Below are 22857 nucleotides of genomic sequence, written 5' to 3'. Positions count from 1 at the left end.
TTTCCCTGGTATATCCACAATCCAGTATTACTTTTAAAATGGACTACTGAGACTGCTAACATTTATTTTTCATATGATCATTTCACTAAACTGATGTACTGACTGTTCTCAGAATAACTACTTCAGCCTATAATTTTCTGTTGGTTCTACTAAGACGAATTTCTGCCTGCCTTCTCCTCCTTCCTCCCCGTCATCTTCAGCAACTGTGTTCCTCGGCCACCCCACCAGTGTGGATGTAAAAACAAACATTGTACTCCACGATGAATCTCCTGTTTGTGATCAAGTTAGGCTTTGAGCCTGCATAAATTAATCATTTTTCAACTTTAAAAAAAAAAAAAAAAGGCAAAAAAAAAAAAGCTCTCGGAGAGAAGCCCCATCCTTGTATGGGAGACAGTGTAAAGCTGGGTCTATTATTTTAACTCTATAAATACTATATAGTTCAACTGTAAGCTGTATCCTTGAATCAAGGTTCTTGTTAAGCGTAAGACTGTTCTCCTGCCTACGTTAGTCTGCATTTATGTTGGCTTATATCTTCTCCCTGCCCTGGCCCCCTCCCTACAGACTGTTCTGCTTTACTAACCTCGTTCTTTCACGTGTATTTTACGTTTTGCCATGTAGGTCTTTCACAGCTTTGCAGCCCTAGGCGGGCATTCTCAGAGCAAGGTCCGCTCCGCCTGATCCGGAGCGCCTCTTTCTTTGCAGGTTTGCAGTGTGCTGTGTGCTGTGCTGTGTGGCTAGTCTAGCTGGTGTGACAAAACTGTGTGGATTTGTAGTTTAGCCCTGGAAATAAGATTTTTATTTCTTTTAAATACAAAATTGACAGTGATGTCTGCTCTCTTACCTTTTTGGATACATGCTTTAAATCCCCAGAGGACAGCAGGCATTTTAATAGTCTTCTTTGGGGTTGGTTGTGTTAGTTTGTTTTGGAAACTTATATATTTAATGATGGATTTCATATTTCTGGAAATATTATTTCACAATAGTGTCAAGATATTTTGATCTGGACTTGTTTCAACCAAACTGTAAAAACTAAAGCTAACCTAGGTTCATTTAAAATGGAAATTTCTTGCTTTTAGTGGCTGGGTCTTATTTCCATGGCTGAGTAGCTTTTATTTCACACACATATTTATAAAATGTATCACATTTAAAGACTGTTGAGCCTGAGACACTTTTGATCTTGTGTATATGCAGACTGCGAATCTGGACAGCTTACAGCTTAGTTGAACAACCAACGCACAGCTCACAATTTAAAAGTATTTCTTTTCTTCAAGACAGCATTGTAAAATCCTTTTAAAATTATGTATGTAATACCTGAGAAAGCTGGTATATGAATGAAGTCGTGTTTATATTGGGTTTTGGTGGGTTTTTTGTCAATTCACTGAGTCCTACCAATGTGACCAACATCCTTTTGGTACATTAAAATTTCATTGAAAAATACCTGTGTAAAGAAACAAAGTGTACTAGTTTTAGTTTGTACTAAAATAAGTGAATGGACTTCAGAAAAATATATACAAGCTTTTCAGATAAGTGTTTTGGCTTGTTCAGCTAAGCAGCCTTTCTTGGTGATGGCCTTGTGCAGTGCTGTTGATCTGAATTAATGAGCATGTTTTTGTTTCATTAATTACATGGAGATCTGCAAACAAGAAAGGAACTGTATATTCCCCTGCTAATTGGTATTCCTTGTTTTACAGTTCATAGCAACCCTATGGATATGCCTGGGAGGGAGCAGAATGAGGACAGAGACAGCGGTATAGCAAGATCTGGTAATGTCGGTTCCATGTGTTAACCCTGTAGACTCCAAAAATATTCAGTAATATTCGTCACTGAGATGTCTAGACATCATCAAACAGTTTTTCCTGTGCTGAAATGTGATTGTTCTGTTTTGTTATATATAAGCATTAATGCATACTACATGAATACTTACAAATGTTGTAGGTGTCAAGGGTATTGCATTAGGAACCTCACAGAGGTAATCTGAACAGCGGTGCAATTTATTAAAGCATGCTGCAAATAAGCAAGCCAAATTAAATATTGAAATGAGTTTGCAGCATTTCTAAACGATACTTCTTGTCATCTCCTTTCCAAATTGAGAGAAACGGTAATGTTAAAACATGAATTCCTCTCCACAACACCCCTCTCCTCCCCCCAAATTCAGGATATTGGGCACTTAAGGTTAGGGTTGGAAAGGCTGTTAAAGGATGTAATTAACGTTACTCCTTTCCACAAAGAATTTATTTCCTGATACTCAGGGTTGATGAGCAAGGTGCAGCCTGTATGTTACCTATTATGTAGAGCTGCAGGACTGCCTCCCTTGTAGTGCTTGTATATCTTGTTAATGTTATTATACACTGGTTATTTTTAGATAAGAAACATAGATAAGCAAAAGAGAAGGCACTTGAGAAGCAACACCAGTTTATCTTGAGGGGCTTCGTTTAGTTGCTGGTATTATTTTCCAAATGCTCTTTCTTCTGGAGAGATTTTTATTTTTCCCTCTTATTATTGCAGCATCTCTTAGCAGTCTGCTCATCACTCCGTTTCCATCTCCGGGCTCTTCGTTTAACAAAAGCTGTGCTAGCAGTTACCAGCGGCGTTGGCGTCGCAGTCAGACTACCAGCTTGGAGAATGGGGTCTTCCCTCGATGGTGAGCTGGGAATGAAAATGCTGGTTGCTGCCCATAAATTTTCCACCATTGTCAGCTTGATTCTGCTCCTGCATATGTACATCTGCTCTTGCTGTTGCTTTCTGTGGGGTATTCACAGAGGTGTAAGTCAGGCTGCACTTCAGCGCCTGATCTTTTTTAGTATCTGTTTTCTTCATGGCATTCATTGTTTTGCACTAACTAGAAAGCCTTCAGCAAAATGTAAACCTGTAGGCTGTACTTTTGAGGATAAGAAGCCCTAAAATCCTACTCAAAACACGAATTCTTGGCAGAGATGGGAGAGAACTAGAATACCATATTCTGATCCCACAAACACTTTGAATCTGGTTCCAGCTTTTGTGATTGCAGGATCAATTAATGGTTGCTTGTAAAAAATTGCAAAGTGGATGTTATCAAAGGTGACAATTTGACAACACATGCAAACAAAAGGTGTTTATTGAAGTTAAATGTTCAAGAATTGAATTACACGGGAAACCGAGGTACAACTTTAAGCAGTGGTTTACATTAACTTTCTATTTTTTTTTCATGCTTCAAGGTCCATGGATGAAAGCTTTAACTTGTCAGATGACAGCTCTGGTCCTAGCCCAGGAATTGTTAGGAAGAAAAAGATAGCAATTGGAGTTATTTTTTCACTCTCAAGAGATGAAGATGAAAACAACAAATTTAATGAGTTCTTCTTCTCACACTTTCCTCTTTTTGAAAGTCACATGAACAAACTGAAGAGTGCAATAGAACAGGTAAACACAGTCTCTTTTGATTCTTGCACTTGTATTGCTGTATGTTCCCCCCAGCCCTGTCAGATTTAATTCCCAACTCTTGTTACTAGTTTACAAAAGCGGGATCAACTTGCTGTTGGGTATTGGAATTGCACCAGAAAAGAGCTTTGCTCCACAGCATCTTTGATGATGTTTCTTATTGCTAGGAAAAGCACAACACAGGGTGAGGACAGAGCATGTTGCATTACGCTACAGGGGTTGCTGAAAGCTAGAACAGTCACTAGGCTGTGTAAGCTCCCAGCAAGCCCTGGATCAGCCAAGGGGGAAAGGTGCTTTTAAGGCCACCACTACCTCCCTGCTTCAGCTGTATCTCAGACTAGTGGATCGCAGGGTCAGAACCTATCTCTAGCTATTCCAGGTTGTAAATAAATATCGAGCTTTTTTCTTTCTCTTCTTTTTTAACCACCTGATTCTGATGGGTAGGAAATTTTCAAAGATCGACGTTTCAAATGTGTGGTTAGATTTGCTTCAAATCTCTCTTCTAGGAAATACTTAGTGGTTACTTTGCCACTGCAATGAAAACTTTAACCCCTTTTATGCCTTGAATGATGAAAAGCACAGAAGCAGCAGAGCCTGCAAGTGCATGTGCCTCACCTGTCTTTCCTCAGATATGAAAGTTGGCACTTGTACCATCATTTTATCACTTAAAAAAAAATTATTTGCATGACTAGTTTCATGAAAGATAAAGTCAAACACATGACTTTGTTTTCCATTTTCTGTGCTTCTGTAGCTATGTGTTACTTATCTGTTTAATGATTGTTTTCAAGGCTATGAAAATGAGTCGTAGATCAGCTGATGCCAGTCAGCGGAGTTTGGCATATAACAGAATTGTTGATGCCCTTAATGAATTCAGGTGAGCAGTTTGTCTCCTATCTTTTGTGTCTGTTTCTTCAAAAGCACTCAAGTCTGTTTTAGAAGGATCTTCTCCTTAGTGCAGAATAAGTAACTTATAATTTCTGCAAAAGTTAAGTACAATAAAGGTATTGGTGATAGCAAGCCATTATAATCTGTTTGTATTTTTAGATTTGCCAAGTGTGTATATCCATCAGGGCTCGGTGTGAACAGGACATAGATGATCAAGGTTTTGTGTGCTTTAGGTAGTAATGAAGCTCCCAGCAACCTCTTAAATTATCTTTAATGGCCCATTGAGAGGGGGAAAAGGATTGCAAAGCCATGTTAGGGAAGTCCTCCTCTAGTGTATATTTTCCTGATGTGTGAGCAAAGCAAGGCCTTTACCCTGCTCTAAATTCTGCTCTAAAGGTGTTTCAGATAACCAGCTACTAAGAAGGAGGACTATCTTTTTTCACACAGTAAAATGCAGTACTGTAATCTCTTGCTATCAGTACCTGCAGAGCATCTCTATTCAACAGTTAATATACAAAGTAACGCCGATAAGCACATCCCTGGCATTTAACTGTATTTTCTTTCCATAGTTTAAGTCATGGAAAGGGAATTAAGATGAAATCCGTCTGTTTCAAGTGATTCATCTCCTCTCAGATGGGAGTGGCAGGGTGCTTCCTTTTACAACCAGTGCGGAGCTACTTTTTAAAGACATTATAGAAGACAGTGCTCTGATATCGTAAAAAGAAAATCCTGACATCAGAATGTATTTTACCGAACAGTGAAGGATCGTGAGGGCTCACTCATTTTTCTACAATTCCATTTACTACCTGAATGCCACAGATTAGGTTGTGTTGCAGGATGAAGGCACAGTATATTTTAAAATTTTTTTTATTTTTTTGAACCTCACCTCCAGGCGGTTGCGAGGGAGGGCAGAGGATATGTTCGGTAGGGACAGGAGGCAAGGAAGAGCAAGCACGTGGGCCTGCGGTGAGAAGTGGATGGGAATAAGCAGTGCCAAGAGAAGGAGCAGAGGGAGCTCGTGACTGCTGGGAGCCGCCGATCCTGCCCAGGGGCCCGAAACGAGTTCGGCAACTCTGAGCAGCCACGCGGTGGTTCCTCCGCTCCCCCCAGCTCTGCTCTGCCTCTCCTCTCCGTTCTCACCCAGAGCCGTTTCTCTGCATTCCCGCCCCCTGATAATATCACCTCCCCAGCTGTTTTCTCAAAACTTCGCCCAAAACATTCCCCCTCAAGATACACTCAGTGGACTTTGCCCATTCTCCTTTGTCCTTCCAAGTTAAATAGTTCCAGAGTGGTGGGGAGGGGCGCGTATCCCGAGTCAAACATAGGAAAAATAACGCTGAAAACACAAGCCAAATCCCCCTTCCTAGCTTTTTCCTTCTTGGAGGGAAGCTTGGCGGTGCTGAGCTGGGGTGGGACGAGGAAGGCTGCTCTTGTTGGGCTAAGGAGGAAAATAATGTCCCACCAGACATCGGAGGATTGGCACTCTCCTGAGCCGCTGCAAGACGCGATCATTCACATGACACAGCCATTGCGTAACCAGCACTGGAAGCATGTGTCTAACTACCAGTTTTATGCAGAGGTTTCCATGGTGATATAAATATTACTTTTTAATAGTGTAACGAGGTAAATTAAATCCAGTTTAATTTCATATAAATGAATTTCCTGGGGCAGCAGACTTTGGCAATTCTGGGGTTTTTTTTTGTTTGTTTGTTTGTTTTTTAAGAAAGTGCATTCAGAGGCATCCCCCAGCCAGTGCCCCCAGCCCGGGCCAGTCCTGCAGGCGGGCAAGGTCCTCGTGCCTCTGCGGTACCTTGGGGTGGCAGTGTGTGCTGCCATCAAGAAAACCGTTTCTGTAACATGCAAGAGCCACTTGCTTTTCAAAGCAATGCAATATGTGTCTGGTAAGAAGAAAAAAAAGGCGTATTTAAATACTGAAGGCTGGATGCAAAGATGCTTTGGCACAGGTTCAGCAAATGCATTTAGGCCACTATTATCTCTTTAGGCGTCTGCTTTCCCACTGAAGTCACGGGGAAGTCAGGAGCCCGAGTCCTTTGGTGAACCTGAGACTTGTGTTGATTCCTGCCATCTTAGCAAATTGTGCTGGAGGGAAGAAGGGTGCTGACTTCAGTGGGTTGGTGTTTCTAAAACGTAATCCCGTGCTGGTTTAACTCATTGCAGTCTTTTTTTTTTTTTTTTTAGGAGAAATTTTTTTTTTTTTTTTTTTTTTAAAAAAGCCCAGACTTTCAGAGGTTCTCAAGTGTAGCTGATGTGCACTCCTCTGGTGATTAGAATAACCTCAATTCACTGGGGCATGGAGGACCGGCTACGCGCTGCCACGCTGATCAGAGAAGGGAGGAGGGAGTGTGACAGTTGTTAGCGTAGCCTCCTGCCACCCAAAAGTCCCCCTCTGCAGGGAAGGTGCTGTGGTTGTAGGTCAGCCTGGTAGCCTGCAAGCAGGGTTATCGTAAGGAGCTGGCTGCAGGGTCAGCCAGGCCTTTACCTGCTGGTACTGGAGGATGGAGGGGGAGAAAAGAAGATAGCAAAACAGATCCCTTCCTTTGCTCTTGTTGTCTCATCCAGGGCAAAACAAAGCTGCCTTCTCTGAAAGGCCTAGGCTGCTTCTGCAAATTGATGCTATTGATAAATTTGCCATCGGTTTGGTGCCCAGCTCCAGGCCTACCCTTTCATCATTATTTACTTTACAGCAATTTTTAATTTTCTAAAGCACTGATGGATTTGGAGGCTTAACACTTGACTTGGAGGCTTAAAACTCTCTTCGGATGTCAGCTGTGCAGACACATGACTTATGAAATAAGCTACTGTACTTGCATAAACATTTCAACTCCCCTGGTCCCTGAGGCCAATGCAGCACATTGATAATACAGATTACGCATCTGACTAATACCTGTGTGGCAAATACGCAGACTGGCAAGGAAACGCTGAGTGCAAGGCCCAGGGAAACACCTCTCTCTGCTTTCTGGCAGCCAAATTTGATCCTATTTTATGCCAGTAATTTTTAAGCAGCTTATGCTGCTGTGAACTGAGCGGTGCATTTTGCTCAGCGATGCAGGCTGGCCCCTGTGCATGGGCACAGGAGTCGCATGGGCTCCCTGCATGGGGGAGCCCCACTCCTGCACTCATTGCAGCAATTATCGCCTTCATTTTCTTTTTCCTTTTCAAGGAAAAATCATCTTTGGAAGGAAGGAATGAGGATAGGGAACAAATGCACGTGAATTAAGTTTTATAAACCACTGATGTTTTTTCTTTTTTGAAACAATCCCTGAAGAGATACTAAGCAAGCTTTGCCATTATATTGCAACTCTTAAATAGCAGAGCAGCTCTCACAGCACAGTGCTGAGGGTCAGAAGTCCTTCCCTTAGGGAGGAAGCAGGCTGCAGGGGCATGCTCTCATCCACGAGGAGCCATCTGGCTCGTTTGGTTTGTACAGCACCAGGGGGAAAACATCTCGGACTGGTACTAAAATCCAGGACAAAGGCCAGGGAGGTTTGCAGGTGCGTTTGGATGAGGGTGAAGCAGGAAGCAGAGAGCAGCACAACACTTGACCCGCGGCTGTGCCGCGCTGTGCGGAGGGCGGCTGCCGCAGCCCCATGAGTACTGTCGTGTCTGCAAGCAGCAGGGCTGCTCGCCTCAGTGCCATCTGCGCCCGCAGAGCAGACAAACCCCAGAGGGATTTTGCTCAGGTCTTCATTTTCGTTTGGCTGTGCTGTGCTTTGTTTGGTTTTAAGCCGCTGTTAGATGCGAAGGTGTTTCCTGAGGAGCTCCCCCAGCCTCTGCGCCTGCTGCACCCCTTGCTGGTGCTGAGGTGCCCGTAAGCCCCAGGCTGGAGTTCAGCCTCCCAGAAGCATTTCCAAATATAAACCATTTTAAATGTACTGGAACCCTCAAAAGAACAGTCTTTCATTAACTGAACTTTCCCTTGCATGCCGCTGCACGATGCTGGTGTGCGTGGGGGGCGGCGAGCAGAGGGGAGGGGGCTGCTTTCTGCAGATGGCCAAGAGGGGTCAATTTGATTTTTAGTGATTGTTATTTTTTAAATCTGGTTAACATCCCTGTAGTGTTTGGGGGTTTTTTTGTCCTTTTTTTTATTTTTATTTTTTGGGTTTTTTTCTTTAATAAATGGAAAGAAAGCGTTTCCCTCAGTGTTTGCAGAGCTGGAAAGCAGTTAATCCTTGCCCTTGGTTTCTGTGCCATTGCTGCCTGCGCTGGCATGGAGGGTTCCCTGCACTGCAGTCACATGCCTGCTGGCTGCCGGCCAGGGCAATCTGATCTCTCTCTGAGGAAACACTATCAGTTGCAGATGCAGCCAGGGTTACCAGAATAGTAAATAACGAATCACAAGACTCGGTCTATCTTTTCAACGAAAACAAGTATTTTAATATGTTGGTTTTAGTATAGAAGTAGTTTCTTTTTTCGAAACAGCCAAGCTGCAAGAGGCTTGGCTTGGGTTAGTTTGCATATGAAGGAGAAATAAGCTGTATTTTACGTTAAGTTGTGCGATTTATCTTCAGCTTCTAAGGTCAGCTGTGTCGGGGGGGTGTAAGTTTCAATACTTGTTTTGAGCTTTGAAATTCATCGAGCTTTGAAGTCCCTGGACTTGGGGTTTCTCCCTTTCTTTGGGCCTCTTTAACATCCATTCCAGTTAATGGGCTGTGAACAGAAAGCTTTCCCTTAATAATCCCGCCTCTAGTCCCAACTTGCTACTGCTGAGGCATGAAATCCCGGTGCCCCAGGAGCGCTGCGCTGCCGGAGACCCTCCGGTTCCCCCCGTCATGCAGCGGTGCCGGTGTCCCCCAGCTGCATGCTCCATTTGTGTCTAACCTGGCAGGACTCTTGTGCCCAGGTCTGTAATTAGCTCGGCTTTCCTCCCAAGAGAGGACCAGCAGCAGAAGGTTAACGTAGAGCAGCTCTGAGGCTGCTCTAAACTGACCCAGCAAACAGCAAGCCCGGTGAGCGCTGGTGGATCTGGTAACTTGACTTTCCCCCTCTCCAGCCCATTGACTGTCTTCTGGCTTTCCCATCGTGCCTGTGGCAGTGGAATATCTGAAAATCTAAACTTTGAGGAAGATGGGGTTGATTTTGACTATTGTGAACGCACAGGATGGATTTTGTATTTAATGAAAACGGGTAGAAAAAATAAGGCAGAAAATGCCACTTTCCTCGTTACCCCCTTTCTTCTTGAGCAGTCCTGGTGACTTTGGCACAGTGCACGGTTGCCTTTGCTGCCCTTTGGGGAGCTGCTTTGGGGGTCTTGTCACCGTACAGCTGCTTTCTTCTCTGCTGAATAACCAGGGAATAACTCCTTCCTCCCCCAAGTGCCCCTCGTACCGGCACCGTTGTGTGCTGCTCTGCTGCTGACGTGCCGGGCTCTCACTTCCTAGGGAGTTTCACTTTAAACACTAAACCACGGAAGATTTGGCAGCTGCTGCTCGAGTGTGTTTGCCTTCCTGACGTGCACAGCCATTGCTTTACTTCTGGAAGTGTCTATAAATTTTTAGACCAATATATCCAGAGAAGATCTTTATAAATCAGGAGTGGTACTAGGGATAATGGGATAATGTAAATCTTTGTCTTGTAAAACAAAAAGATCTCTTCTAGAAAAAGTAGTGCATTAGGTGGGGAGAAACCTGAATTGATCAGTCATTTCCTTTGTTGTTTTGGTTTTTTTCAGGCTTACATTTTTACTGTGATGAAAATACAGGTTCCCATGTTGTCATAACGTAGGCATTGTACTTAAAACTATAATTTGGTTTAGATTTTAGAGGAGTTTAACAGTAATCTGAGGGGTTTTAATCTGGTGTTTTACTGCAGAGCCAAAGTTTTAATCATACATTTACTGTCCTCTGTAGAGTCAAAAAGGATGTGGGTAGGTGCGTAATCCTTGAAACTGCGGGGTAATTTTGACTCTAATACGCTTTATTTAAAGCTAAAGAAGTAACCTGGCCCCCTTCTCTACAAATCCACACTTTGGTGGGTTTAGCCTGGAGATACACGAATTTTTTAAAGCAAGGAGGAAGTTAAGGTATTTTTATAAGTCAGATACACATAAACTTGCCCTAGTCGTAAATCAAGCAGAACTACGGAGGATTTACATGTTTTGAGTGAAATGGAGAGAAAGCAGGGAGATAACAACAAAAAATCATTGATTTCTTCTCCATTCGGAACAGGACAGCTCTTGACTTTTGAGAATGCTACTGTGCTTGGGATCAGTTCAGGTAGATGCATGAAGAACCTGTGACACTTAACTCTCTGAGGTGGAAGGATGAATTCATTCTATTTGGTATCAAACACCATGGTTTGGATAACGGTTGATGAGAGAAATTTTGTTTCTGATAGAAATGACAACTGGAACGAAATGTTGCAGTAAATTCTTTGAATAGGGATCTTTGCCTTTTGTTATTTTGTCTTTTTTTTTTTTTTTTTTCATTTTCTAGAACGACTATTTGTAATCTCTACACAATGCCACGGATTGGGGAGCCTGTCTGGCTTACTATGATGTCGGGGACACCAGAAAAGAACCAGCTTTGCCATCGCTTCATGAAGGAATTCACTTTCTTGATGGAAAATGCTTCTAAAAACCAGTATGGTGGATTTTAGTTTTTAAATTACATACGTGTTTATGCCTTTTTATTTCAAACCAACTTTTGAATCTGTTTTTAAAATCTGGGTAATCAAAGAATCGAAAGACCATCCATAAATACCTTCTTTAAAACAAACGAACAAAAAAAAGTATCTCATTAAATGCCTGCTTCCCCACAATTTTCTAAATCTTGGTAGAGGCTAAACATTTGAAACATGTCCATAGGAAGCGCGTGATGGGTGTGTATGTCTGGAAGGGGGTGAACATACCTTATGAAATGCATTAATCTACCTTTCAAAATCAGTTATCATATGATGAGCAAGGTTAGACATTCAGTAAGAGCTGTGTCTGTAATACTGTCTGACCGCAAATTGCTATTAAACCTGACTTCTGTAAAATGCCACTAAAGAAATTGTGTGCTTCATTAGTACTCACCTTTCTGCCCTCAGGACAAAGCCGTGAGCGGTTGTTAAAAATTGAGAAAGAGAATGTTCTTGATAAACTCGGGAGAATCTGATAAATTTACTCTTTTGTCAACACTTCATCCTCTTTCCCCAGGGCATGAATAGGGGAAGTTTTTAAAGCGTTTGGCTCCACCGAAGTCCTAAAACGAGCACAAACATGTGAAGTTTGAGTGGGAATGGCACTGAAAGACCAGCTGTTAGCTCTGGGGAAACTGCTCTCTGCAGGGTGGGGAAGGGGCGGTCACAGGGAAAGGAGCTGCTGCTCATCTTCTTCCAGCTTTGCCACCAACTTTGTCATCTTTTCTCTCCCCCAGATGGGAGGGTGACAATTAGTGGGCAGCATGGTCCACCTTCTTCTGCCTCAGTGCAATGGGAGAAACCGTAGGGAGTTGTGAGGGGTTCAAATGTATTTTCTTAAAATCAGTTCCCACTGCAGTGGAAGCTTTTTCCTGGGATTAGCCCCTTTGGTCCCTGCCATTCTGAGCCCTGTGCATCTTGGTTACATTTAAATGGTCATTTGTTTGGGTTTGCTTGTTTGCTTTATTTTTAAGTAAGATATACACTGATGGAAGCAAGAAGAAAATCAAGCCCCATATCCTTTTCAATCCAGTTTTAAATCTCCTTTCCTCCTTTGGCTGTTTCCAACGAGGAAACGGCTAAATTTAAACTGTAGGGTTCCTGATGCTTGTAAACTAGTCAAATAGCATTGTTTTGAGGCTCAGTGGCGTTTTACTGTTTTCCTCCCCGGGCACCTGAGTCCCTGCGGCAGCCACCAGCACCATCTGTCGGCATGTGGGAGGCTCTTAGGCTGCGCTTCTGCACGCTCCTCCTGCCAGAAAAGGGGACTGGGAAGGAAAGTCTTCCTTCCACGGAGCAGAAACCATGGTCTATCGTTACAATAAATCAGACAGTTAACATTTTTGAGAAAGATTTTTCACCTTACTTGCTTAGCTAGCGAAAACTGTTTTGTCAGTGTAAGGACACAGCCTTTCTGGCTGAGCCACAGAACTTCGGGGGGTTTTATTTTTGAAAAGGACCAGCCATATGTGCTGAAATTGCATAAGTTAGATGAAACACCACAGCACCCAGTTATTTTACAGGTTTGGTAGCAATAGCCTTCCTTCACATCAATAGTCAGAGATCTTAAGGGTTTGGGATCTCCTTCTTGGAGTACAGAGGCCACACAGTGCCACTGTTTTCTTACAGCGAACAAAGTAAGTTGGTTTTGAGATGTTTTACAACATAAAGCTTGCAAAATAGGAAGTCTCATAATTATTGCCAAACAGAGGAACTGAGATGCCACAAGTTTAAAATATTTCATTTTCCTTTAAAAGTGTGTTCTAAGAAAGAGCTTTGCAGGGGTGGGAGGGAGGGTACAGCCCTTCCTTCGCTCCCCAAAGAACCAAGACCAAAGGGATGATCTCTGCCGACTTCGTTAGGTTGTTTCTGCAATCCTTGATCCATATAGACTGTAGAACTGCTGTCAGCTCAACAATCCTGAGTGTGTACCTGGAAAAAAACCGATGTTGAACATTTTGCTTTCAGGTTTTTACCAGCTTTACTGACTGCAGTCCTGACTAACCACTTGGCCTGGGTCCCTACTGTCATGCCGAATGGCCAGCCGCCTATAAGAATATTCCTGGAAAAACATTCTTCCCAGAGCGTGGACATGCTGGCCAAAACTCATCCATACAACCCACTGTGGGCACAGCTCGGTATGTGGCAAACATCTCTTAAACCATCCATCAGCTTTACATCAATGGGTATGCACGCGGTGGTTCTTATGGATGCCTGTTACTTCCCCCAAGTTAAATTTTTTTTTCATTCAAAACAAGACAAAAGTGTGTATTTCAAGCTTAGAGGTGGTCATGTATTTTTTTATATGTGCTGTAATTTCTTAAGGCATTATCAATTATAAAATGGCAGCCAAAAAGTAAAGCCCTCTTTAGTCATCTATGGCAGCTCTTTTAAGGTCACCTGCCCTGGTGATGATGGAGCATTCCAGTCCTCTTCTGGTCCTCCCTCTGTAAGGAAAATAAGGTTTTATTTTTTGGGATGCTGCTGTCAATAAGCCTGGTTCTGGAAAGAGCAAATCAAGGAAATCCATCTTTTGATAAGAAATGAATATGCTCTCAATACAACAGGCAATGGAGCGACACAGTACAGGAAATCATGACTAGGCAACCCTCTGGGTAAGGTCTCAAAGCCTAGTCAATTGAGGAGCTAGTCATACTGTCTTCTAATTGCTGAGTAGAGAAGAGGAGATGAGCTTCCTACTCTCTGGTCAGATTGTCCTGCTCTACACACAAACTCATGGAATTTGTTTAGGGAAGGGAAAGGAAAGTTTCTGAGGTTGCCCTATTCTGGTACAGGCAGGAATGGCTACGGACTTGGCAAGAAGACTTGATTTCAGAGCTCATGAGACTTGAGGGATCCACTGTGGTTAGGTTGGCCTTCAAGGCCCCTTGGCTCCCTTGTGCTCCCATCCTTGCATTCATGCAGTGCCCTAGTACCTCCAGAACGTGGTTAAACCACGACAACAACACTTCCCCAGGTAGATCTGGAGTTCAGTCAAACCAACCCATTCAACCCATTGTAGAGCTCAAAGCAGGGGAAGAGAAGGCGGCTGGCTTCAGCTATGCACCCGCCACTGTCACTTTTTGCCCTTGTTCTTGGCATAGCTTCGTTTCTCCTTACAGCTTTCTCTTGGTGGGTAAAAGTTCAGCCCAGTTTTCAGGCTATCTGGGGTAATTCCAAGCAGATGCCTCCTCTCTCCCATGGCTATATAAGGAACCCAGGAGACGAGCCTCCAAAGCTAGGCACTGAAGTTAGGTGGTGCGAATACTCCCTAATATGTGAGATCAGATGTCTCCCTGACCAGCGTGTCACCTTACATACGATAGCGACAGCATCTTTGGGATTCTCTGTATTGAAAAAAAAATACTAGCATAGCTGTCCTCACTATTCTGCCTTAGTGTTTTTCTGTTGTAGACCTGGCCTTTGAAAACTGGCCACAATAATTGTCTGTTAGAAGAATAATTTACTTTAAAGATGCAAAATAGTTGTCTGTTTTATTTCCTATTCTAGGTGACCTGTATGGGGCTATTGGATCACCTGTGAGATTAGCGAAAACAGTTGTGGTTGGCAAAAGGCATGACCTGGTACAGAGATTGCTTTATTTCCTTACTTACTTCATCAGATGCTCTGAACTTCAAGAGACGCATCTTCTAGAGAATGGGGAAGATGAAGCCATTGTCATGCCTGGAACTGTTATAACTACCACACTGGAGAAGGGAGAAGTAGAAGAATCTGAGTATGTGCTTGTCACAATGCACAAGAACAGGGGCAACTTGCTACCGACGGAGTCTGAAGAAATGAGAACTCCTAACTGTAGCTGTAAATATTGCAAATGTCCGATTTCCCTTGCACAAAACATAGAAGGTGTTTCACAGCAAGAGAGAGAAGATGCTCAAAACACTCCTAAGGTAGAGCTGGAAACTTCTTCAGATGAGAACAGAACTATTGTTCCTGACGATTGCCAGGAAGATGCTGTTGACGTTAAGCAACCGAGACCCTGCCTGGACACACAGCTAGAGACCGTGGTGTGCACAGGGTCAGCTTCACCAGAAAAATGTGTAGTGATGGAATCTGGTTTGGAGCCAACAGCAAACATGTGGAGGAACGAAGACTTGCTGGAATCGGGCAACCAGGCGGTCAGTGTAACAAGGTCATCCGGTATTGCTGTGGAAAAGAAGCCGCCGGATAAGCTCTTCTGCGATGCGTTTCCTTGCAGTGCTGCTGAAGCTCAGACAAAGGTGACGTTCCTCATCGGAGATTCCATGTCACCCGATTCAGACATCGAACTCAGAAGTCAGGCAGTAGCGGAACAAATTGCTAGGCATCACAGCCCGCCAGCAACGGAGGAAGGAGTGTCTGCTGATCAGAACTGTGAAGCTAAACAAACTGTTGAGGACCAAAATAGAGACCGTGGGACAGCTGAACCCTTTCCTCAAGTTGCTAGTGAGCATCAGAGCTGGAATCCAAATCCATACAACGCTGAGAGCATGAGTCTCTTTGATGAATATTTTACTGATGACAGTTCAATTGAAACCCGGACTATTGATGATATTCCAGGGCAAGCAGCTACAGACCTTCTTGCTCACAACAGTAGTTTAGAGTTTTCTAAAAAGCTGTGTACAAAGACTAGCAAACCACCTAGTGAGTTTTGTAAATTTATGGACTCTGTTCGACAAGAGACCTACAAAAACTGCTTTAATGAGCAGGACCAAAGAGAGAAAATCTCTATTCGTGTCCCCCATGGGGACAGAGAAAACGTAGAGAAAAAAGTCGCCCCGGGAATTGACTGGGACATTCCAAGAAATGAGAGTTCAGATAGTGCCCTGGGTGACAGTGAAAGTGAGGATACAGGTCATGATCTAACTAGACCAAGCGGTAACTATTATGGAGGAGAGCAAGAAGATTGGGCAGAAGAGTATGAGATTCCCTTCCCTGGGTAAGTACTATTCAGTGGTAATAGAGCCTAAAAAAGATAGAGGCTGTTTTCATGTCACGTGTTTGGAGGAATGTAGCCTAACTTGGCATCAATGGTTGGAAACGTGTCTCCTGAGCTTGCTGGTTGTAAAAGAATATAGAGAGATCAGTGGTCTGGAAAAAAATATTAATTGTGCATTGCGATCTTGGCTCGTATCCTTTTCTTCCACAATGGACTGACTGCAAAAGCTGACTTTAAACTCTTTCTTTTTAAAATGTGCTCGAATGGAAGTTAGAAGAGATATGATAAATGTGAAAATGCAACCTCTGTGAAGCTGAATTTGTTGTTTACTATTGTACATCTCTTCGATATGCCTTTCTTGCAGGTCAAAATTAGTTGAAATGAACTCTGTCCAGCCCAGTATTGCCAATTTTGGAAGATCCTTACTAGGTGGCTACTGTTCATCTTATGTCCCTGACTTTGTTTTGCAAGGAATAGGAAGTGATGAAAAGCTGAGGCACTGTTTGGTGTCAGATTTGTCTCATGCTGTGCAGGTAATTAAGCTATATTTGGTAAATGTTTGAAAGGCAAATGTTTTTGAATGTACAAATCTGCTGGAAGTGGAAATATTTACTGTCACAGCTCTCTTCAGGTTTCTCCAGTCCCGGGTCACCAATTTTTTTTCCTCTCTGAATTAATGTATCTGAAAAACGTAGGTAATTCGCTGCAAATCTGGAGCACAAAAATTTAGACTCCCACTGAAGCCAGCTGAGAGGCTTGCGCCCTTGGGAAGATGGATCTCTGTCCTAAGCCATAGAGAAATCATCGTCTCCTGTAGGCATGGCAGCCTGCTGGTGGTTGCACGCCCACAGGATGGAATGATGTTAAACAAGACCAAACGCTGAGGTTGCTGTGCGTCTTTTCCCGGGCATGGAGTCTTGCTGCAGTGGTTGTGCAGAAGCTCCCTTTGCTCCCTCCTCTTTCTGTGCACGTCTAACCAACGTGCTGCTGCGTGTGGGGCAGAACATGTTCTCTGCGGTGAAGCCATCAGGAATGCTTGGTATTTTGGGGACATTACTCCTTTTTTAGGATTGTAGTCAAAGTGTCCGATAATGCTGGCTTCGTTGGAAAAGAAGAAATCAATATAAAGATAATTGTCCTAAGGGGACTCACACTTCTTGTGTGTGCTGCAAATCATCTCTTCTCCACATGTGGTGGTGCATTCCTCAAAACCACTCATTCGCGACACCACAGAAGCTTTTCCCTAGATGATCTGGAGCGTGACTGGGAAGCGTGGTATTTCCTATCCCTTTTATAGTCACCAGGAGAGGAGTGGAAAGCAGGCTGTCACTGAAAAGCGTGATTCTGCTCCCCTCTAGTTTATTCCCAAGGGAATGGGGAAAGACCCACTTACAGACCGGTGAGCAGGCAGTCTGCTTCTCTGAGCGCTCCCCTGGGAGCCTCCAAAATGTCCCCTTCTTCCACACCTCTTGAGTTAATGACGTGCATCACACCTTACACAGGCACCCTTCCTCCGGCCGTTCCCCACGTTACTGTCCCCTTCCTTTGTGCCCAACCCTGCGGGGAGGGCAGTTTCGCTCCCTGCGTGGCTGTTTTAAGCACTGTTTTAAGCCATTGTGTTTTAGGCCAAATGTTTAAGTCATTTGTGAAGTGTAATTGAACTTCAGGCAACAGAGGCAGCAGTGTGAGGTAGCTGCTGCTTTGAAACGGATTTATCTGAAATATAACCTAATAGTGGTTCATGTCCATCAGCAGACTTAACTTCAATTGCAAAAGTCAAAGATTGAGAGGATATGAAAGAACCGAGCAAGATTTTATATGCTTATCTTCAAGTAAAATAAGAACTGCATCCTAGCTCTGTGTGAAGTCCCTGTGGGACTCCTTGGAAGGGGATGCTTCCTAACAATCCAGGGGATTGAGGAAGGACAATGGAGTTCCAAATACTCCCTTTTTAAAACCTCCATGGCTTTAGAAAGGTGAAATGCTACTTGGAAGGAATAGAGGAGCTGGGCGCAGGCTTGGTTCCTGACTCCCTCTGCTGGCCTTCCCATAAAGGGAAACCAGTGACAACTGGGAATAAAACCGACCTCGTTAACACAGCCATGTTGAACAGCAAGTTGGATTTTTGGTACCTTTAGTTTTATGGGTTTAAAATATACTTTAGATATGTCAGAACTCTTTATATCAAATATCAAAAGATTTAATTGTCAGCCAGTGACACACTTTCAAGCCTGGAAGAAAATGTAAAATAGTGACTCTCCATCTAAGACTGTGCCTTGCTTACAATAAAGCTCTGTTCTTAATAGATTGCATGCAGCGTTAGCACACGTTACTGTATTTTAGGTGAAGCAGTGTCTGGGATGCTATCCCTGCTATCCAGGATGGCGATGTTTTGTGAAAAGACTGTTGTCATTTGTCATTCTCAGGTTTCTGCTATTCATCTTTTGTTTCTAGCATCCTGTTCTGGATGAACCGATTGCAGAAGCCGTCTGCATTATTGCAGACACGGACAAATGGACAGTGCAAGTGGCCAGTAGCCAGAGACGAATGATTGATAATAAGCTGGGAAAAGAAGTGTTAGTCTCGAGTCTCGTCTCCAACCTGCTTCATTCCACTCTTCAGCTTTACAAGCATAATTTATCTCCGAACTTCGTAAGTATGAATGACAATCGAGAGGGCAGTGTTTTCAAAGCATCCTTTCACTTCATAGGTTAAAGAGGTTGTAAGGTTCTGCCTAGTTTATTTATCCATAGCCACAATTTTAGTAGCCAGTGCATCCCCTGATGTAGCTGCTCAAGCTGTCCATTTAAACGCTACTCTGTAATCAAGACAGCTGTCTCATTAATTCTCATTTAACATGCAATCAAAGGCTTCTGCTCAAAAGTGAGAGTCTTGCCAGTGAATATCTTACTAATTATTCACCTAGACACGGCCACGGAAAAGGCAATAGACGTATGGGGTCTGGGCTGTTTTGCTCTGAGGCTGGGTGTGGTTTGGATATACTGCTGTCTTCTCCCTGACACAACTCCCTTTGCTTTCTAGTGTGTTATGCACCTGGAGGATCGGCTGCAGGAACTCTATTTCAAAAGCAAGATGCTGTCCGAGTATCTCAAGGGCCAGATGAGAGTTCACGTCAAGGAGCTGGGCGTGGTGCTGGGGTACGATCACAAACTTCCTCCGAGCAGTGCTGCCCTGGGTTTCCTGATGCCAAATCCTCCGCCTGGGCTTGTTCTAAGCACAGCAGAGTGGATTCCTAAATGGGACTGGAACCGTAGTGTGGCATAAATCACCCATGGCCGCAGGCTTCTCCTTAGCCATTGCTTGATCCCGAGGATCCCCCAACCTTTCTCTCTTCCCTCTGGGCAGGAAGATGGGCTCAGCACTCCAGAGCTTATCAGACTCCTTCCTTAGTTGGTCAGTCATCACTGAACAACGTGGGGCACCTGATTCCTCCAGGTTGACTTTCCCTGCATGGCAGAAAACACCCTCTGTGTCATGTAAGGCACATAATACCTCTCTGTGGGTGTGGGGCACAGGCAGAGAAGCTATTTAAGGGGTGTTTATAGGAAGGCTCTGAATATCTTTTTACACAGAGGAGTACAGGGTGAGCAGGAAGGCACACGGAGCATGTGTGGAGCTGGAGATGGGGGAGCAGCTGCAGCGGGATGAGCTGCAACGTGGTGCCAGGGCTTCCGTGGTAGCTGCAGAAGTACTTTAGCCTAGTCCTCTGCTCCTGGGCTTTGTCCCCCAACTATTGCTCCCTTTACTTTGAGGGTAGGAAGGAATCTGCTGTTCTTCCTCCCTCCATCTGCTTTCTCACCAGTTTGCTGGCTCTGTGAAAAAAAAAAAACCACAACAGGCAGGTAGGAGCTGAGGCAGAGTTGACAGTGCAGAGCTGTCGCTCGTCAGCGCGAGCAGGCACGTCTGGAGGGGATGTTAGAAACAATCTGGTGGCTGGAGTGTATAATCACTGCAGTGCTGCGTTAGGAGAGAAGCGCAATTGGCTTCAATTTTACTTGAAGAACGTCCTGCCACTCGGAGCTGTATACAGTCACAGCACAAGCACTTGGGCTTGAGCAGGCAATGTGGTTACTAACGCACGTGTTCAGCCCAGCTACGTTTCGGGTTAGATTAAATGTGACTCTTCTGCTTCCTTTTAGGATTGAATCCAGCGACCTCCCTTTACTGGCAGCTGTAGCAAGCACTCACTCTCCGTATGTTGCCCAGATACTACTTTAAAATGCCAGAGGCCATAAGCGTTGACTTTCTTCCCCTCTGGAAACAAAGTGGAAGACAACTTGTTCTGGCTCCTTTCTCTTTAAAGCAACTAAAACAAACTGCTTGTTGAGCTGCAGCACCTCCATATATGATTGCACATTATGCAAACAGTTGGAGACTTTTCTTCTCCCACTTGGTCATTTATAAAAAAGGATGAAGAAAGGAAAAAAGAAAAATGAGTAAGCCCCAGATTTCAACCACAGAAAAGCGAAGATTTTAGCAAAAGCTGAAGATCTGCATTTTTTATCAGTTTCTGCCACAATGCTAACTGTAATTTATATTGAGGAATGCGAGGAAGAACTGCTTTGAGAAATATATGATGCTATCGCCAATTATAAACTTAACAAGAGAATGCAGCAGCTGTCTTCAGACTGGCTTCTACTGATTAGGATCTCGTTAAGATCTGTAATTCTCAAGCTGCAATGATTTGTAAACAACTTATACTTTTTCATGTCATAGTCAAATTCTGGATACTTCCCAGAGGAGGAACAGGGGTTGGGGGGGCTGGTTTGTTTTGTAAAAAGCTTATTAATGACACTCAGCTCCAAAATTTATTTATGATCTTTCTCCTGGGGAGAGGGAATAGCAGGGGGTGTAGGGGGGGACAGGGGGGAGGGAGGAAGAGGCCAACAGACAAACTAGCGATGGAGATTTTCTTCTTTCTTGGCCGGATGTTGTAACCAGTATTAAATGTTTATAATGTTTAAATGTTGCTTTATACTAAGTGATGCGTTTCTTTCACAATGTAATCAAAATGTTTAAAAAAAAAAAAAAAATCTAAAGAGAATGTTGGCTGAAATTTCCCCATGGGGTCCCCAGAATGACATGACTATTACCTCTAACTTTTTTATGGTCTATAATGTTCTTGCAACATCATATTCTTTTTACAGCAGTCAGTCAGCTATTGAAAATAATGAACTAGAAATGATTGTACCAAAGCATTGGGGAAAAAAATGAATAGACTATTACCCTTAATTGCTCAGGTAACTAACTGATATATTTTTTAAAACCATTCTACAAAAAATGAACATCGATTACACCATAGTATAGTAATACCAAAATTATTTTTTGACAAATATACCCTTGATGCAGATGACTCTAATCCCTTTTCTACTCACTTGTGTAATTACCAGCAGGAAATGTTGTTTATTTTATTCTCAGCATTTCTCCTCTACTCAGCCATCACTGTTTTGTCATTGTATATACAATAGTTGTACGAATAGCTGATGGACCCAATCTGGTGTAAGTAATGTAAATATACAGTGGTAGGTGGATTATGTTTTCAAAGGCTCTACTACCTCAGTTTAACTGGACACTTCATTATAGGCTTTTCTTTGCGTATTTGTCCTAGCAGCCAATTAATGTTGCTGATTTTTAGGTTCTGTTTTCATTGATTACATTCAGTATATTGAAATTGATGGATTATCCGCAGAAGTAGGAGATATGCGGTCACTCTATAAACAGTTCTATAAATATGTCATTCTGTAATCATCTTTTCAATAGTATAGCACGCCTGCTATTGTTGTTTGCAGAGTTATTTTAAATACAAATCTATTTTAACCATTTGATAAACTTGAAAACAATAGGAGAGATCCCTGCCCCACCGCTGTCAATGACAAAACTCTCCTCCCTTCCTTCGCTGGGGCCAGGATTTCACCCAGAGTGTTTTTTCAGTAATATTTAAAATCTGTAACTTAAGACTCTGTTCCAGGGAACACCTACATGGCAAACCCGCACCCTTTCCCTGTAGGACTGAGTCTACATTAGTAAGTAAACCAAACATTAATATAGGCAGTGTCATTTGAAACTCTTTTGTATATAAAATCTAACGCTGACTGCTGCAGGGAAGAAACTTCTGTTTAATATGTGATCTAAGGATATGTTTCTCCCCTATTCTTCAAATGTCCTTTTTTCACCACACAATTATATTACGTCTGGCTTTTGGAATGAGCACAAAACATAGGGGCCCAGTTGCGTAAACACATTTTTAATGAAATATAGGATTGAGCTCAGAATATGAATTTTTAACTCTTTGCTATAACACATTATATAGCCAATAGTTACGATTCTGAACATTGTACATAGATTTGCAGCTGTAACCTGATGATGTTAGTGCTGCCGGGTGCTGGCGTTGTGGTCCTGGTTGAGGAACCCCGAGGATGCGCTGCTGCCCTTGCCTCTGGGGAGGTTCCTTACGTGGGTTCACCCGTAGGACATGCCCGAATAGCGGGGGAGCGCCGCGCCGTAATCCTGGCACCTCCCAGGACTGTGCTTAGAATGCATCCTTACAGGAAAAGACTATGTTCTCCTCCATTTAACCATTATTAGGCGAATTGTGGGTATTGCTTTGAAACAGATTTGACTCTCAAGAAAGGCCCTTGCACAGCTTGAAATTAGTATTAACTTGAGAAGGAGAAAAAGGTGGTTGTTCGGTGGCATCCTTCTCTGCTGTCTTCTGCCTAACACAACCCGTTAAGGTCATAACGATGTGTTCGGTCAGTCCCAGGCGATGCGGCTTCCTCGTCGTCCGCCTGCCAGTGCCGGTCCCCACAGAGCCCCTGGGGCCGAGCGGCAGCTCTCGGCGCGGTGGCACCCTCTCGAGCAGTATTGTAGTCAAAACGCAGCCAAAACCCTCGTGTGATGGGAAGTTATTCTGTAAGTTAACTTTTAGGGTACGTGAACAATGTGGTACGTATGTCTATTTG

At 43.5% G+C, this 22857-nt stretch overlaps 1 protein-coding gene across 1 annotated transcript in view; it reads left to right on the top strand.

Annotated features, from left to right (window-relative positions):
* FNIP1 (folliculin interacting protein 1) overlaps nucleotides 1-20113 on the top strand; it is a 43688-nt gene extending 23575 nt beyond the window's left edge. The window contains exons 7-18 of the mRNA XM_009587025.1: nucleotides 619-702; nucleotides 1692-1763; nucleotides 2506-2641; nucleotides 3195-3396; nucleotides 4203-4288; nucleotides 10752-10898; nucleotides 12907-13076; nucleotides 14449-15874; nucleotides 16239-16407; nucleotides 18329-18526; nucleotides 18917-19032; nucleotides 20035-20113. Coding sequence (XP_009585320.1) covers nucleotides 619-702; nucleotides 1692-1763; nucleotides 2506-2641; nucleotides 3195-3396; nucleotides 4203-4288; nucleotides 10752-10898; nucleotides 12907-13076; nucleotides 14449-15874; nucleotides 16239-16407; nucleotides 18329-18526; nucleotides 18917-19032; nucleotides 20035-20113 — 2885 coding nt within the window. The remainder of the gene's footprint in view (nucleotides 1-618; nucleotides 703-1691; nucleotides 1764-2505; nucleotides 2642-3194; nucleotides 3397-4202; nucleotides 4289-10751; nucleotides 10899-12906; nucleotides 13077-14448; nucleotides 15875-16238; nucleotides 16408-18328; nucleotides 18527-18916; nucleotides 19033-20034) is intronic.
* The last annotated feature ends 2744 nt before the right edge of the window (nucleotides 20114-22857 follow it).

The sequence above is a fragment of the Fulmarus glacialis genome, unplaced genomic scaffold (assembly GCF_000690835.1).
Source record: "Fulmarus glacialis isolate BGI_N327 unplaced genomic scaffold, ASM69083v1 scaffold17661, whole genome shotgun sequence".
Lineage (NCBI taxonomy): Eukaryota > Metazoa > Chordata > Aves > Procellariiformes > Procellariidae > Fulmarus > Fulmarus glacialis.
Note: the sequence above shows the minus strand (reverse complement) of the source record. Positions and strands in the feature narration are given on the sequence as shown.